The sequence below is a fragment of the Ascaphus truei genome, chromosome 9 (genome assembly GCF_040206685.1).
Source record: "Ascaphus truei isolate aAscTru1 chromosome 9, aAscTru1.hap1, whole genome shotgun sequence".
In the NCBI taxonomy this organism is placed as follows: Eukaryota; Metazoa; Chordata; class Amphibia; order Anura; family Ascaphidae; genus Ascaphus; species Ascaphus truei.
The window spans coordinates 25,303,872-25,322,057 of NC_134491.1; the positions used below are offsets into that span (position 1 = coordinate 25,303,872).

At 45.6% G+C, this 18,186-nt stretch overlaps 1 protein-coding gene across 2 annotated transcripts; it reads left to right on the top strand.

The window, feature by feature from the left end:
* Positions 1-302: 302 nt before the first annotated feature.
* Positions 303-6,863, top strand: LOC142502651 (tubulin alpha-1 chain-like). 2 transcript variants are annotated; one of them, XM_075613906.1, is made up of 5 exons: positions 303-476; positions 4,089-4,311; positions 4,939-5,087; positions 5,337-6,017; positions 6,481-6,863. In XM_075613906.1, the coding sequence occupies exons 1-5, from the start codon at positions 474-476 to the stop codon at positions 6,772-6,774; spliced, it is 1,350 nt and encodes a 449-aa protein (XP_075470021.1). In that variant the 5' UTR covers positions 303-473; the 3' UTR covers positions 6,775-6,863. The 2 variants fall into 2 exon arrangements, with proteins under 2 accessions (XP_075470021.1, XP_075470022.1); XM_075613907.1 differs by lacking the exon at positions 303-476 and adding an exon at positions 1,656-1,829.
* The last annotated feature ends 11,323 nt before the right edge of the window (positions 6,864-18,186 follow it).

The following is an 18,186-nucleotide window of genomic DNA, read 5'->3' on the forward strand; positions in this document are numbered from 1 at the left end:
GTATATAATTCAGATAGCTGTGAACAGACATAGATTATATACACTGTATAGAGGGTACTGTATATGCTATATCGTTATAGCCACTGCCTCTGCTGCAGTTGTATTGCTGGTGTCCTGTGCCTCCTGCTGCCAGGAATGTAAACTGCAGTTACAGTCGCTCTTCTCGGTTATTAAAACCCGGCCAATCCCCGCTCTCCATGTCCCCATTCAAACCTCCTCCCTAGCAATGGCACTGCGGCACCGGCGCGCTGCAACCAATGAGCGCCACTCACGCCCCGCGTGCAGCGTATATAAGGCCACACTTGGGTGGATCCGCCAGTTGCTGTGTTGGCGGAGACCCGTAGCGCGTCTGCAGTCAACGGAGCCGGATACGTCAACAGGATCCTAATTAACACAGGACGTTAATTAGCAACTAATTAATTCCTACGTATTTTTTTTTTCCTCTCGTGTTCGGACCTCGAAGAAACAGAAACATGGTGAGAAATGGGATACCGAGGGGTTAATGAGGGGATAGAGGAAAATGGCGCCAAAACTAGAGTCGCTTGAGAGGAAGACACAGCGTATCAGGAACAATAGAACTATACGATGCACATATCTGTATTGTGTGTGTTTGTAATCTTGTGACCATGTATTTACCGCATTCTGCGCTCCTCTGTGACGGCTGCTATTGCATTATTAACCCCTACTATGCTGCCTTAGCACCTGGCACTTCTTATATAAACCAGATATCGGAGGAACATGTGATATGTCCTCGTTTCCTTGTACATGTTCATGCTTACTATATTGGGCTGAGGCTTCTCCAATTGATTCTTTCAGTAATGTATGTGTATACTGTACTCTTCTCATAATACTGTATTATATTGCTACTTCCGCTGACTCCTGCATGTATTCTGTATTGTAATAAAGGCTCAGTGCAGCGCCCTCACAATATATACTTGTACTTCTCCCGGTTCATACTCAGTCTGTGATGAGGGGGAGCCCTGTATGTCCGCTGGGAGCTGTGGGGGGTATGCTGGGATTTAATAGAGCACACCAGACAATGACAGGTGTTCACTGGAAGTCTTCTTCCTCTTACAGGTAGATTGGAAGCCATTGGGGTCAGAAGTAACATTTATACACCCGGTCTATCCCTGCGGAGCACAGAAGTGATGGTCACTATAATCCGCCCATCATTGGCGGGTGATACTCGGCAGGGATATTGGGGGGGGGGAGCAATGTAATGCTATGCGCCTTCTGGGTGTGGGCGAGGGGGTGATGCGCTGGGTGTGGGTGAAAGAGGTGATGGGCGGGGAGATGATGCGCTGGGTGAGGGGGTGATGGGCGGGGAGATGATGCGCTGGGTGAGGGGGTGATGGGCGGGGAGATGATGCGCTGGGTGAGCGGGTGATGGGCGGGGAGATGAAGCGCTGGGTGAGGGGGAGATGATGCGCTGGGTGAGGGGGTGATGGGCGGGGAGATGATGCTCTGGGTGAGGGGGTGATGGGCGGGGAGATGATGCGCTGGGTGAGGGGGTGATGGGCGGGGAGATGATGCGCTGGGTGGAGGGGTTATGGGGGGGTGGGGGGTAAGCGCTCTGAACAGGATCAGCCAGTTTGAACTTCCTGTTGGGGAGGGAACTAGAGGCTTCATTATGGGAGAGGTGACAGTCCCGGGGGGACGGGGACGCAATGTTGCAGTCAAAACGGTTTATTTTAATCTTGTACTTCCTTCGTCTTCCCTTCTCACCCTGATCACAGCCGTCACTGCGACTTCCCCCGGGAAGCCTTAAAGATGGCTGTCACTGTGTGGGCAAGTCTGATCTACTCCATAAAAGGAAGATTTAGGATAAGGTGCGACTCTGACCCGTAAACATAGCCACTTTCTTTTATTCTCTCGGTAAAAACCAACAACTATACGTCGCTCCCCCATCTTATCCCGATTGCTAAGTGTTGTGACATTGGCCTGAAAGTTAAAAGCCTCTCCCAAAATGAACAAAAGCAGGATAGTAAATATTCATCCTCTTGCGTTTACAAACATGTACCTTGTAAAATTGCCCGTGAGGGACCCGCAGTGTGCGCTTATTCTCTGGGCTGTAACATTAACACAATGAGTACAGGGTGACCTAAAAGTCTTCTTATAATGTAATAATGGGGTTTGTTGCCGAGGTGTGAGGTTGTCCTATTCATATCTCCACTCTGGGTGCTGTGTATCTGCAGCAGTTGCTGTTCCACACATTCCCTGCATTGCTGGTTAGGCTCCTCCTCTGCAGGACACTACTGGGGAAAGGCATAGCTACCCTTCCCCCCTCAGTCCACCCCTCTTGTCAAATGAGCTTTGTGTCATGAAGATATTCAGATGGGTGTCACACATTACTAAAACCTCTATGCAGAGTTAATCTTTTAGTCTGGTTTATTGGGTTTTCTAGTTATCAATGTATTACTTCCTGGTAAAGCATTTGATAAATAATATATTAAAAATATATTTTTCCTGTTGCTAAAACTAAAATCCGTTTTGGTCAGAGTTGCTTCCTCTTTAGAGATCTGTATGTGGGCTGCAGTTTTTCTGCCTGGTTATTTCATATACATATTCTCTATGACAGGGGTCCGCAAAGATGGGGAGGGGGTGCAGTGCTTACAGAGGCTCTGCACTCTTCCCCAAAGCTTTTAAATGCTTGGGGGCAGGGGCAGTGCAAGACCTCTATTAGTTCCCTTACCTTGACAGCTTCGGGCAACGCGGCGTCAAATGACGCTGCGGGGTTGTTTGACGCTTGAGACAAGGTAGAGTGGGGGCCGCAGGCTGGGGTACGCAGAGCAATAAGTCTGCGCACCCCTGCTTTGTGATACAAAAGATCACATTTAAAAAAAAATGGCTGTTCTCTTGCATTTTGCATATTTTAGCACCAGTGCAATTGGTCCCCTCCTTGTCGCACAGGAAGAAGACAGAAAGTTCTGTGTAAACCTGTTGGGTAACAGCTGGTTTGATGCTGAACAGGGTGTGGTTACATAAAGAATAATTAATGTGTTCACATGCAGCGGCAGTGTTTCTTCACATGATGACGCCCCAATCTGACATTGGTTTCCTATTGACACCTGCATTCCTTCTTTGATAAGTTTCCCCATGCAAGAAAAACAAAGAACGATTCCTGTGCTCCTACCAATTAGACTAAATTAAAATAATCTCATGAAAAAGGGTTATTTTGTTAAACCCTTTGGCCAAAGCATTTATAAGCCTGCATGCCACAACAAGGCATAACCGTATGCAGGTACCTACACTGAATATGTAGTAATTGTCCCACGGACTTGTGTGAAAGCCCTGAAGGGGTTAAATAAAGCGTATGCTTTTGTGAGTAGTGCAATTAAAATCTGGCTAATGCCAATATCAGTTACCTTACTGTAGAGGTAAACAGTGGGTTTATCTTGCTATTAAATCATACAATCTGCCTATTCTATTTCATGTTAGGGTAGCATTTTGTGTACCCCTAATTTATTTTTCTTGAGCAATATGTATTTGACACAAATTCTCAAATAAGGTGTTCTGGAATTCGGTGAACTAGAGTAATGCACACAGAATTGTCAGGTACATTAACTCCCTGCCCTGAAGAGCTTACAATCTCTCACTGCTTCACACAGAAGTGACCACCACACACACCAGTTCAGTCTAGTTTTTGCTGTGGAGGGGTAGGAGACCTGGGAGCCATGAGTCTCACTGCAAGATTATTGGGGGCCTGGATTAGCCTCTCTGCAGGGGTGAGATATGCAGGTAAGTAAAGAAGTTCTTTAGTCCCTGGGACAGACTTCCAACTATGGAGATAAGTCAGATTTGCCAGCATCTTCAGGAGGGATACTGTAGGGGAGGGGGTCCTTATCTACTGTAATAAGTAGACATGCAGTGAACATTTCATGTTTGAGTCAGCCAGAACTTGCGCTTCCACATAAACGTATCTTATCTTGTCCTCTCTTGTGCATGAAGTCCTGTCCCTAATCCCTTCCTCGTTTCTTCTGTCACATGCTCATTTGCTGTTTGATGTTCTCTCCTGCGAGCATGATGGCTTCCTTCTCCCTACGCCCCTCTTAGTGTTATCTGACAGTTCCCACATCTCTCTCCCACAGCGTGAGTGCATCTCAGTCCACGTTGGCCAGGCCGGGGTACAGATGGGCAATGCATGCTGGGAGCTGTATTGCTTGGAACATGGGATACAGCCGGACGGGCAGATGCCAAGTGACAAAACCATTGGGGGCGGAGATGACTCGTTCAACACTTTCTTCAGCGAGACCGGAGCTGGGAAACATGTCCCCAGAGCAGTGTTTGTGGACCTGGAACCTGCAGTCATAGGTATGTAAACCTATGGTCAATGGTGTCTGTATAGCATCCATATATATGTGACAGCATCCCTGTGTATAGCCTAGACGCCCTAGAGTATCTGGCGGTGTCAGTCTTGGGTAGAGAGGATAGTGCTGTAAAGAGTCTGCAGCATTATAACATGTGAAGTAGCTTTCCCCCAGTAGGCCAGGTCCCCGCTGGCTACTGCAGTGCCCGCTGTGGCGGACACTGCAGGGACAAGAGCCGCCCCACAATGGGGCCGGGCCTGGTGTGAGTGGGGGGGAGGGGTGCCGACAAACTCCTGCTCAAGAAAATTGAGATCAGGAGTCGTGGTGGAGCGCTAGGCCACGCCCCTGGCGGTTCAGCCAATGAGGGCGAACTGGCTGGGTGACTTAACTCCCGCTGCAGACTGGGGGACTCTGCTGCACGCGCCGCCTGCGTCGCAGACGCTCAGGCAACGAAGGCCGTAGCCTTACGTCTGCTAAACAGAATATGGTGTTGTGTGGGTGAGCACGTTTTTTTTTTTTTTTTAATCTCTACTCTATCAAACACATTGACTGCTGTCAAACCCACACACTTTTGAGGTTCCTATAGTGTCAATCCGAGGGACATTTTAAGATTAATCTTTTCTCCTCCCAGATGAGGTTCGGAATGGGTCATATCGACAACTCTTCCATCCTGAGCAGCTGATCACCGGTAAGGAGGATGCTGCCAATAACTATGCTCGTGGACACTACACTGTGGGCAAGGAGATCATAGACCTGGTGCTCGAAAGAGTGAGGAAACTGGTGAGTGCTGGAGATGCTCTTTGATTGGGGGAATAGGGGGATATCACTTTTGTGGAGGTTGACTGCAGCTGGGGGAGATGTGGAGGGTCTCATCGCTCATGGGGTGGTGGCCTTTGAATGGGGGAATAGGATGACATTTCATATCTGTGACATCCCTCTGGGTCCCCCTTTGTCTCTCTGGTCCTCTCCCTAACGAGCCCTATCTGCACACTGCATATTGTGTCTGACCTCCCTGTGTCTCCACTCCAGGCTGACCAGTGCACAGGTCTCCAGGGCTTCCTGATCTTCCACAGCTTTGGAGGGGGCACCGGGTCGGGATTCACCTCACTGCTCATGGAGAGACTCTCCGTGGACTACGGCAAGAAGTCCAAGCTTGAGTTCGCAATCTACCCAGCCCCGCAGGTGTCCACAGCCGTGGTAGAGCCGTACAACTCCATTCTGACCACGCACACCACACTGGAGCACTCTGATTGTGCCTTCATGGTGGACAACGAGGCCATTTATGACATCTGCAGGCGAAACCTGGACATTGAACGCCCAACATACTCTAACCTGAACCGCCTGATCGGACAGATCGTCTCCTCAATCACGGCCTCTCTACGCTTCGATGGTGCACTCAACGTTGACCTGACTGAGTTTCAGACCAACCTGGTACCATATCCCCGCATCCACTTCCCTCTGGTCACCTATTCACCCATCATCTCTGCAGAGAAGGCGTACCATGAGCAACTTTCTGTGTCAGAGATTACTAACGCCTGCTTTGAGCCAGCCAATCAGATGGTGAAATGCGACCCGCGGCACGGCAAGTACATGGCGTGTTGTATGTTATACCGTGGGGACGTGGTGCCTAAGGATGTGAATGCTGCCATTGCTGCAATCAAGACCAAACGCAGCATACAATTTGTGGACTGGTGCCCGACCGGCTTCAAGGTAAGTCAGCTGGAGGGAGCGGCCAAACTTCTCAGATCTTGAGACGTATGACAAGCGATACCAAGCATCAGTCTACTCCCGTTCCCAACCCTCCCCTCCCTCCTGATCTTTTGTGATTTATTTCCCTCTGCTCTCCCTTCCCTGTGATTTTCTTACTTTCTGTATTGAGGCTGCTTGTTTTTGCAGGTACTAGTTTGATCCAAATGCAGACAGGTCTGTACGTTCACTGCAACAGTGACTGTATGACACGGTCTGCCATGTTTGTACTTTACCTTGCCATGGGTTTATACATGCCAAAATTTCACCTGCTGCATTTAATCTTGAGCCTACAGGCTTCTTGCCGACCGGTGCAGGTACCCTGCAGCGTGAATGCATTGGTATCTGAGAGGGAATGAGGTTTATGATGGAGATGATCTGATCCTGTTAGACAAATATGTATATTTAACTGCTGTCTTTTTCTCAGGTGGGTATAAATTACCAGCCTCCCACGGCGGTGCCAGGCGGTGATCTGGCTAAAGTACAGCGTGCCGTCTGCATGCTGAGTAACACCACGGCCATCGCTGAGGCCTGGGCGCGCTTGGACCACAAGTTTGACCTGATGTACGCAAAGCGTGCTTTTGTGCATTGGTACGTTGGCGAGGGCATGGAGGAAGGAGAGTTCTCTGAGGCACGAGAGGATCTGGCTGCCCTGGAGAAGGATTATGAGGAAGTGGGAACGGACTCTGTGGAGGGTGAAGACGAGGGGGAGGAATATTAGAGGAGTCGGCATTATGTGGAAGTGCCTTTTATACAGCAGATGTTCATCATCCCTGCCATAGCTGCTTGAAATAAAAGTTTTATTCCATGCTCCTGTAGTGACTTCACTATCACCTTCTCACTTATATTACATTGAAATATCCAGAGTTCTCTCAGAACAGGTTGTATATCGATCTGAATGTGCTGCGTATGATACATAAAGCATGAGATGCCCTACAGGCTGCTAGCATTGCATTTTGCTTGGCCACAGGAGTCTGGGTCTTTTTTTAACCAAGAGGAATGAAATATTAAGACGATATTTGGCGTTTTACACATTAAGATAGACACGTGTTACATTTTTGAATGTGCACTGCTGTAGAAGTGATAACGTGTGGGTGGTGTAACTGCAGCTGAAGTATAACAGGATGAGTTCAATGCAGCCACACCAGGGTTTGCCAACTGCATTCCTCAAAGGCTACCAACATGTCAGGTTTACAGGATGCACATGTGCTGAAGCAGGGATTTCCTGAACCTGACCTGTTGGTAGCCCTTGATGACTGACTGGAGTTGGCTGCCAGTTTTCTACACGAATCAAAGCACTATTCGTTCAAGGTCTGTGGAACAAGTCAATGTTTCATTGTCTGCACTAGTGAAACATGAACTATTGCATCATGTGAATGAAGGTGACAGACCTGGATGTGCAGCATGAGAGCTTGTTCCCAGGGAGTGGGGAGGCGGTCTGAGGGAGTGGGAATGTTAATAAAGAAAGTTTCTTCATATGGAGGATACAGACATCTGAAGTATTATAACCACTGCCTACACAGTCCATCTATAACAGTCACAAATACTCTTGCCTGCAGTGTAGAGGTGGGACTGGCAAAGATCCTGCGTTCTCATGATTTGTTGCAGTGTTGGAATCCTCTCAATTAGATTATTTACTTCATAGTGTAAGACGTCCGAATGATTCCATTGATACATCAAGAAATCTGCATTATCCCAATACTAAATCAGAATGATCCAGTTGCTGATAGTGTTTCCACTGTATCTAATCTCACGGATTGGGGATGTGACATCACATGAATTGGTTGTTCATGTAAATCTATATTCTGATCCGCTGCCGCTGCTGCTCCCAAATCCGCCATGGTGTCTCCACTACATTTATTATCTTTTTGCTACTGTAGCGGCAGCACAGGATGTGGTTTAATCATTTTGCCGGAGACAAAGACAGCGGTTTTACAACAGGCCTCATATCTGCAACAAAACATGTAGGTGTGAAAGATGTACGTGCATGCGTGTCGATGGTCAATCGTGTCTGATCAATAAAGATTGTTGAAAATGTGCTCTGCTGCCTTGGGTAAAGTTAACCCCTTGTAGCAGGATGAGGGAGCGGAGGTCATGAAATAACCATATATGAAAAATAAAATATAAAAACACCAATAGTGTAATATATCAAGAAAATGAGTTTGAATATGAGAAACGTCAATGTTTATACTCTAATATGTGAGTATATGTAAATGAAATCCAATCTGTGGCACTGTGTACAAGTGTCTAGGTAGGCGTGTGGGTTTACCTCCAGACGCAGGCATGTCAAACTGCAGTCCTTGAGGGCTGCAAACAGGCCAGGTTTTCAGGATATCCCTACTTCAGCACAGCTGGCTCAATTAGTGGCTAAATCATACTGAAGTCCAGAGGGTTCACCTGCGCAAACTGCAAAACCCAAAGAGGATCTGTGCAGAAAAGTCTTTTATCATTGACGGGATTAATGACACCCCTGTTACTTACAGTATGACCTATTGACACACCTCCTTCCCATGCTCACAGTACCGAGCAATGACATACCTGATTCTCACAGTACCGAATGCAATATACCACTGACATATACCCCTGATACGTAGTACCAAATAATGACATATACTACAGATGGTTACAGTATCGAACAATGTCAAATACCCCTGATACAGTCCTGAGTAATATAGACCCCTGCTACTCGCAGTACTGAATAATGACATACCCGTTACTCGCAGTGCCAAGTAATGACATATACCCACCCCTGAGCATTGACATATACCTGTTACAATACAGAATAATGGCATACCCCGCTGATACTCAACCAAGCAATAACATACCCCCAATACTTACAGTACTGTGCAACGACATATACGCCTGATACTCACAGTACTGAGTAATGACATGCCCGTTACTCAGTGCATATTATTGACACATCCCCCTAATACTCAGCAATGTCATGTACCGCTTACAGTATTGAGTAATATCATATATTCCAGATACAGTACCGAGTGAGGGCATATACCCTGATTGTCACTACAAAGTAATTACATTTTATTAATACAATGTTTACCAGGAAATAATATTGAGTTACTTCTCATTTTCAAGTGTCCTGGGCACAGAGTTATGATAATACATGGTTACATTAAATGAACAGAGGTTATACATTCAATTTACAGATATTTTCTGGACAGTTAGAGATAATATATGATTATAGGCATATTTAACAGTCACAGACAAGATTCAAATGTGAGACAGCTGAAGTGTTGGAATTACTTATACTGGGGAGCGGTTTTGAGAGCCTCTGGTACTACTGTAGGTTGCTCCAGACGTGAGGTGCACAGTAACAGAAGGAGGAGCAACCGGATTTCTTATTGAACCTTGGACCTTTTGGAGTCACAGCACAGGTGATAAGTGTTGCGTGTGGTAAGGGTGAGGAGTTTGTTCAGATAGGCGGGTAGCATGTCAGAGTATTTGAACGCAAGACAGAAAAAAATGTACTTTGCATCTGGATTCAAGGGATAGTCAATCTAGTTCTTGGCGCATTTTGACCTGATGCTCCCTGTAAGGAGAAGTTACATATCCCTCCTATAATGTAGACACCTAAGCTCTTTAAAACTTTTGTTGCTGGAGAGTTTCAGGTGGCAGTGAACTTGTTAAAAGATTTACTTTGTTTTATGATTTATTTACTCTTATATAAAAACAAGTTCCTATTGATAAGATGTTCAAGAGTATTAATACCAGGAAGTGTTTCTCCAGTGATCACATGCAGGTCCAGGACTAGGGGTCCTAATCTGGAAGGCACACGATCTTGTTATTTCCCACTCGGAGCCGAGAATGAAGGAGCCTACAGCTGCCGGTAGCGGCTTATATCTCCTAGTTTAACCTCATCCAATGTGTGTATCATGTTTTTTTTTTAAACTTAATTTTTATTTTAAAAAAATTTAGGGAGAGGGGAGGAATGAAGAAAATAAAAAATGGGGGGGGGGGGGGGGGAAGGGTACAGAAAATAGAGATGGGAGAAAGTTCACATTCATTTACAATTTTACCTAACAAGATTTCATAAAATATTCGATCACACAGTTAATATAAATATCCTTTTTTTTTTCCCCTTTTTTTTTGTTACAACAAAATTAAGTGGGTATTAATTTCTTGTTGATTTTCACTCAGAATCCAAGGTAACCACACCTGAAAATCCGTGTAGGTGTCGTTATTAAGACTAACCATTTTTTCCATGTAGCAAATCTGCCAGACTTTATTATTAACTTTGTGTATCATGTTTAATGATCCGGCAGGCCTCATCTTCATCACTTCTATGGGAGGAAGTGGCAACCATCTTTAAAATGGTCTGAATTTCCATACAGATACCTCAAGTGTTATAGCATATAAACGGAAGGTTCGCTGAGGAAAACAAAACGCCAACAAACAAAATGTGTATTTTATGATCTAGTTGAGGGGGTGGGTGTGAAAGTGAGAGATAGCTGTGCTGTCAGTGCTATGTAAGCAAGGGCTGCTGGGACTTATTACCTGCATCTGATGAAGGGGGCTGCCCCACTAAACTTGATGCTGCGGCTCAGGGACTTTGTCTCCTATCTGGTCTGTATTATTGTGTATTCTTTATTTAAAAATATCTTATTATATGTATGTATAGTTTGTGAATACATTTTTGTAGTTTGGATTATATTTCAGTGCCTTCGTTTTAAGTTTATTTTGGTCTATGGGACTCGTTATCAGACTGGTTAAAGATTTACTTGCTCTGAGATCAAATTCGTTGAGTGTCAGATTTCGGAGGCTGCAGAAACACGCACGCGTGCACACGTGCACACGTTGCACACGTGCGTGTACCCGGCTTCAAACAGGTAGCAGTACTCTGGAGTCATCTTTTTCATTGCAGGCTTGACACTGTTAATCAACCGATAATGGCGCCCACTTTGACCCAGTCAATAATTCCACCTTCCAGTGAGTGAGGCTGCACCCCAAATCCCCAATCACTGACTTCCACCTCAAACTAGAGTAACATCCACCCTCTTCACTGACACACTCCCTCAGTGACCTTCCTCTCTTACACCCCCACCTCACCCTGTCTTACATTCCCACCTCTCACCCCCTCTCTCTCTTACACCACCACCTCTCTCCCCTTAAACTTCCACTTCTTCCCCCTGCCTCTGTTACACCTTCACCTCTCCCACTCCCTCTATTACACCAACCCCTGCCACCTCCCTCTATTACACCCCCACCTCTCCCTCTCTTACACCCCCATCTCTCCCGCTCTTACACCCCCATCTCTCCCGCTCTTACACCCCTATCTCTCCCGCTCTTACACCCCCATCTCTCCCGCTCTTACACCCCCATCTCTCCCGCTCTTACACCCCCATCTCTAGACCCTCCCTTTCTTACACAACCACCTCTCCTCACTCTTACACCTCACTTCCCTCCCTTTCTTACATCCCCACCTCTCAGCCCCTTCCTCTCACACCCCACCTCTTCCCCCTCTTAAAAAACCTACCACCCCCTTCCTCTATTACACCCTCCCTCTCATACACCACAACCTCTCCCCCTTAAACTCCCACTTTTCCCCATCTGTTACACCTTCACCTCTTACACCCCCACCTCTCCCACCTCCCTCAATTACACTCCAACCACTCCCTCTATTACACCCCCACCTTTTACACCCTCCGTCTCATATCTCCATTTATCCACCTCTTCCCCCTCCCTCTCTTACACCCCACCTCCCTCTTACAGCACCACCTCTACCCACTTTCTCTCACAACCACACCTTTCACCCCCACCTGTCCCCCCTTACACACCACCGCACCCCTCTCTCTTACACCCCCATCGCTTACTCCCTCCCTCTTACCCCCGCCTTGCCACCTTCTCTCTTTACCACCCCACACCTCCTCCCCCTCTCACATCCCATCTCTATCCCCTTTCTTACCTCTCCCCCCCTTTTTTTACATCCTCTCCCTCCCTCTCTTACATAACCACCTCTCCCCCTCGCTTTCTTACACCTCACCTCTCCCCCCTCCCTCACATCTACACCCCCACCTCTCCCCCTCTCTTGCACCCTTCCTCTATTACACCCGAACTTTTCACCTGTCCCTTACATCCCCCCCTTTCTTACATCCCCACCTCTCCTCCCTCTCTCTCTCTTACATCCCCACTTCTCCCCTCCCTCTCTTACACACCCACCTCTCACATCCCCTCTTACACACCCATCACTCTCTTACACCCCCACCCCCCCCTCTCTTACACAACCAGCTCTCCCCCTTTCCCTCTCTTACACCCCCAACTCTTACACCCTCACTTTTACCCCCTGCTCTATTACACCCCAACATCTCTCCCCCCTCCCTCTCTTACACCCATACCTTTCTCCCCCTCCCTCTCTTACAGCCCCACCTCTCTCCTCCCTCCCTCTCTTACACCCATACCTTTCTCCCCCTCCCTCTCTTACAGCCCCACCTCTCTTCCCGCTTTCTCTCTTACACCCCCACCTCTCTCCCCCTATCTGTCTTACACCCCCACCTACATCCCCCCTCCTTCTCTTACATTCACACTTCTTCCTTCACACTTACATCCCCACCTTCCTCTATTACAACCCCACCTCCACCTTACCTCTCTTAAACCCCAACTTCTCTCCTCCCTCACGCTCCACCTCTTCCCCTTCCCGCTGTTACAAGTCCACCCCCCTCTTATACCCCCAACTCTCCCCCTCTCTTACACCCCCCCATCCACCCCTCCCACTCTTACACCCCTACTTCTACCCCTCCCTCTATTACACCCCCACCAATGCCCTCTATCGCTCTCTCTTACACACCCACCTCTCCCCTTCTCTCTCTTACACCTTACCTCTTCACCCTCCCGCTCTTACATCTCCACCTTTCTGCCCTCCTTTTCTTACACCCCCTCCTCTCGCCCCTCCTGCTCTTACATCTCCACTCCCACTCTTCCACCCCTACTTCTCCCTCTTTTACACCCCCATCTCTCCCCCTCCCTCTCTCTCTTACACTCCCACCCTCTTAAACTCACACCTCTCCACCCCTCCCACTCTTACACCCCTACAGTCCCTAAGTTCGCTGGTCAGAAAGCGAACAGCACAGGAAAATAGTATATGACACAGAACCTCAAACTCACCTTAGTAAACTAGACACCCTCTACAATTCAATATGCCACTTTGTTCTCCAATATAACTTTAACACACACCACTGCTAAATGCTCAAAGAACTAGGTTGGCCGTCACTTGAGTCTATGCGCAAAGGTCATCTTTCCTGTCTTTCCTTCAAATACGTCTTGGGCAAGCTACCCCTGTATCTGAACAAGCTCCTCACCCCTACCACAGACAGCACTTATCACCTGAGATCTGACTCCAAGGGACATTTCACAGTCCCAAGGCTCAACAAAGTATCTGGCCGCTCCGCCTTCTCTTACCGTGCACCCCACAACTGGAACAATCTGAGAATCTCAAAGCCGCTACTAGTCTTAAGTTCTTTCAAAACTAAAGCTGTCTCACATTTTAATGTGGTCTGTAACTGTTACATACGCCTATAACTTATGTTATCTTTAACTGTTCATGCAATAGAAGAGGAGGTTGAGTATGTTTATATGTTAAACCAGATCTAGAACCTATTCTAAGGGAAGATGTTTATGAAGGGAATGATGAAAATGTAGAGACCTTATGGATAGAAATTAGCAGTGGAGGTAAAAGTACAAAGAAAATGTTTTTAGGGATATGCTATAAACCACCAAATATCTGAGAGATTGAGGAAGTCAAATACTTTTGCAAGTGGAGAAGGCATCAAAACTAGATCATGTTTGCATAATGGGTGATTTTAATTATCCAGACAGACGGGCAATAAAATTAGCATTAAAACAAAGGGAAACAGGTTTTTGGGGGTGCTTAAAGACAATTACATGACCCAAATGATTGAGGAACCAACAAGGAGAGGGGCAATACTGGATTTGGTCATATGAAACAATGTAGAAGTAATAACAAATATTCAAGTCCGGGAACATTTGGGTGACAGTGATCATAACATGGTCTCATTTGAAATAAATTATCAAAAACCAGATTACTTGGGTTCAACAAAGACTTTAGAAAAGCAGATTTTAATAAACTGAGGACTAATGTACAAGTAATACATTGGGATGGTGTTTTTGCAGGGAAAAATGTGGAAGGTAAATGGGCGGTCTTGAAAACATTGTTAGAAAAGCACACTTATCAGTGTATACCCGTGGGTAATAAATATAAAAGAAATAAGTGAAAAAACAATGTGGCTAAATAAACAAGTAGGGGAGGAATGGAAAAGAAGAGGCAGGCGTTTAGATTCTTGTAGTCAGAAGGGACGGAGGCATCGTATCAGAATTATAAGGAATGTAACAAAATTTGCAATAGGGCAATCACATTAGAAAAATGGATAATGGAAAAAGGATTGCAATAGAAAGTAAGATCAACCTTAAAAAGTTCTTTAGGTACCTTAATAACAAAAAAAAATCAGAAAAGAAAATATAGGACCCTTTCCATGTGAGATGGGCAGGCAGATTATTGGAGATAAAGAAAAAGCAGAGGTATTAAACACATTCTTTGTCTCTGTGTTTACCAGGGAAGAATCAATTGCAATAGTAGTGTCGCAGGAGGAAGCCACAACCATCATATTAACGAACAATTGGTTAACTGAGGAAGACATTCATAGGCGCCTTGATAAAATGAAAGTAAATAAGGCACCTGGCTCTGATGGCATAAATCCAAGAGTTCTTAAGGAGTTAGGTTCAGTAATAGCCAAAGCATTACATTTAATATTCAAGGACTCCATTTCCACAGGCTCAGTACCACAAGATTGGCGTAAAGCAGATGTGATGTCTATATATAAAAAGGGAGCTAGATCACAACCGGGGAATTACAGACCTGTAAGCCTGACATAAATAGTGGGGAAAGTACTTGAAGGTTTAATACGGGATAATATTCAGGAATACCTAATGGAAAACAAAATTATTAGTAATAGTCAGCATGGATTTATGAAGGATAGATCATGCCAAACTAACCTTATTTGTTTCTTTGAGGAGGTAAGTAGGAATTTAGACCAGGTTAATGCAGTTGATGTGGTCTCTACTTAGATTTTGAAAAGACTTTTGATACGGTTCCACACAAGAGGTTGGTGTACAAAATAAAGAAAATTGGACTCAATAATAATATATGCACCTGGATTGAAAACTGGTTGAAGGGTAGACAACAGAGGGTTGTTATAAATGGAACTTTTTCAGGTTGGGCTAAAGTCGTGAGTGGAATACCTCAGGGATCGGTACTGGGAGCCCTGCTTTTAACTTGTTTATTAATGACCTTGAGGTTGACATCGAGAGCAAAGTCTCCATCTTTGCTGATGATACTAAATTGTGTAAGGTAGTAGAACCAGAGCAGAATGTAATTTCTCTTCAGAAGGACTTGGAGAGAATGGAAACGTGGGCAGGTAAATGGCAGATGAGGTTTAATACAGATAAATGTAAGGTTATGCTTTTGGGATGCAAGAATAAAAAGGCGAATTACAAATTAAATGGGGATAAATTGGGGGAATCCTTGATGGAGAAGGATTTAGGAGGGCTTGTAGACTGCAGGCTTAGCAATAGTGCCCAAAGTCATGCAGTAGCTGCAAAGGCAAACAAGATCTTATCTTGCATCAAACGGGCAATGGATGGAAGGGAAGTAAACATAATTATGCCCCTTTATAAAGCATTAGTAAGACCACACCTTGAATATGGAGTACAATTTTGGGCATCACTCCTTAGAAAAGACATTATGGAACTAGAGAGAGTGCAGAGAAGAGCCACCAAATTAATAAAAGGGATGGACAATCTAACTTATGAGGAGAGACTAGCTAAATTAGATTTAGTTACATTAGAAAAGAGGCGTCTAAGAGGGGATATGATAACTATATACAAATATATTCGGGAACAATAAAAGGAGCTTTCAAAATAACTATTCATCCCAGGGGCAGTACAAAGGACTCGGGGGCATCCCTTAAGGTTGGAGGAAAGGAGATTTCACCAGCAACAAAGGAAAGGGTTCTTTACAGTAAGGGCAGTTAAAATGTGGAATTCATTACCCATGGAGACTGTGATGGCAGATACAATAGATTTGTTCAAAAAAAGGTTGGACATCTTTTTAGATAGGAAAGGTATACAGGGATATACCAAATAAGTATACATGGGAAGGATGTTGATCCAGGGATTAATCCGATTGCCAATTCTTGGAGTCATGAAGGAATTTATTTTTCCCCTTATGAGATATCATTGGATGATGTGACTCTGGGGTTTTTTGTTTGCCTTCCTCTGGATCAATAAGTATAGATGTATGATAAAATATTTGTTGTCTAAATTTAGCATAGGTTGAACTTGATGGATGGAAGTCTTTTTTTAACCTCATTTACTATGCAACTATGTAACTTATTGTGCCTCGCGCATGCGCGGTGAGTGTGCCGGGTGAGTGGCTCGGTGGGGAGGAGCATCTCCAGGGATACAGGGACGCCGGGGGCAGAATCTTCTGTCTGATGCGAATGTTGCTGAGTCCCTAGGGTGCTATAGAACCATGGTGTTGCGTGACCTTGTACGTTTAGGCGCATGCGTGGAGCATGATTAGGGTGGATTAAGAAAACATGGACCGTGACGTCATTTGGTTTTCTGTCCGTTTTTGGTGCAAAGGGGGCAATCAGCTTTGATTTAAATAGACTGCCTGGTATCATTACTGGGACTCCTTGATAAAGTGCGTTGCACGAAACGCATAAGAGTGGTTATACCCTCCGTTTTTTATGCAGCTTAAATAAACATATTTTATTACCCAAGACCTGTCTCTAGTGCTGTGCGCTGATCCCTTTCTTTTTTTGGAATTCTCTGGACATTGATGTGTCTGCACGCTGGAAGACTTTCGTGGTGTAGCTGTGTGAGTTCCTATTGCTTTATTATTGCTTAAATGGAGGGGCTATCCCAATGAGGAGAGGAGGAGGGTTATCTGTATCCTACCCCTTGCCTTCAGGGTTTTTGTGCCCCCAGCATTAGCATTGGTTTCTCTGGATAACAAGATGATTATTTATGGACACCACAAACTATTTTCCTTTCATACTTCATACTGTATAAGGGATATTATAGCCATGCACAGACCTGGCACTTGAGCACCATCCACCATTTTCACGTATTTCATGATGTTTTTAGAAGACAGCCATACCTTGTCTCCTGGTCTAAATTTGGGCGCCTCTTGGCGATGACGGTCTGCCTGTCTCGTCTGTCTGAGGACTGTCTCTTGAAGAGTCTTTTGAATTTTCTTCCAGGAGTTCTGGAGAGAATTTACCCTGGAATCCGCTGCTGGTACTCCAGAAGGATTAAAGGACATGGGGAGGCGGGCAGGGTGAAAGCCATAGTTCACATAGAAGGGCGACTCGTGGGTGAACTTGTTCCTGAGGGAGTTGTAAGTGAATTCAGCCCATGGGAGTAGATCAACCCAATTGTCTTGTGCATCGGAGATTAAACATCGGAGATATTGCTCAAGAGATTGATTTGTTCTTTCTGTCTGCCCGTTGGTTTGAGGGTGATACCCGGATGAAAAAAGAAGTGAGATCTCTAGCCTTTGAGTGAAAGCCCGCCAAAATGTTGAAATAAATTGTGATCCACGGTCGGAAACTATAGAGATTGGAACTCCATGGATACGGAAGATTTCTTTGACATATATATCTGTCACAGTAGCAGAATTAGGGAGACCCTTGAGGGGTATAAAATGGGCGTGCTTGGAGAACCTGTCTACAATGACAAGGATAGTGTTCATCCCATTGGAGACTAGGAGTTTGACAATGAAGTCCATTGACAGGTGTGTCCAGGGACGATCCACAATGGATAAAGCGCAAAGCAGACCAGACAGCTTGTTGCGAGCGGACTTGTTTTAGGTACAGGTGGAGCAAGAAGCGATTAAGTCCTTAATGTCTTTCAGCATGTTTGGCCACCAAATGGTGCGTCGGATTAAATCTGAGATTCTCTTGGTGCCAGGGTGGCCGACAGATTTGGAGGAGTGACCCAATTCAAGGATTTTCAGGTGGAATCGTGGAGCAGCATACAAGCAACCGTTCGGTGCCTCCATACCCTCAGGAATAAGTGTTTAAGACTCCAAAATCTGGTC

Excerpts from the sequence above, each read along its gene's own strand:
- LOC142502651 (XM_075613906.1), top strand. Across the intron at positions 4,312-4,938 it reads CCTGGAACCTGCAGTCATAG|ATGAGGTTCGGAATGGGTCA; the intron begins GTATGTAAACCT and ends TTCTCCTCCCAG. Across the intron at positions 5,088-5,336 it reads TCGAAAGAGTGAGGAAACTG|GCTGACCAGTGCACAGGTCT; the intron begins GTGAGTGCTGGA and ends TCTCCACTCCAG.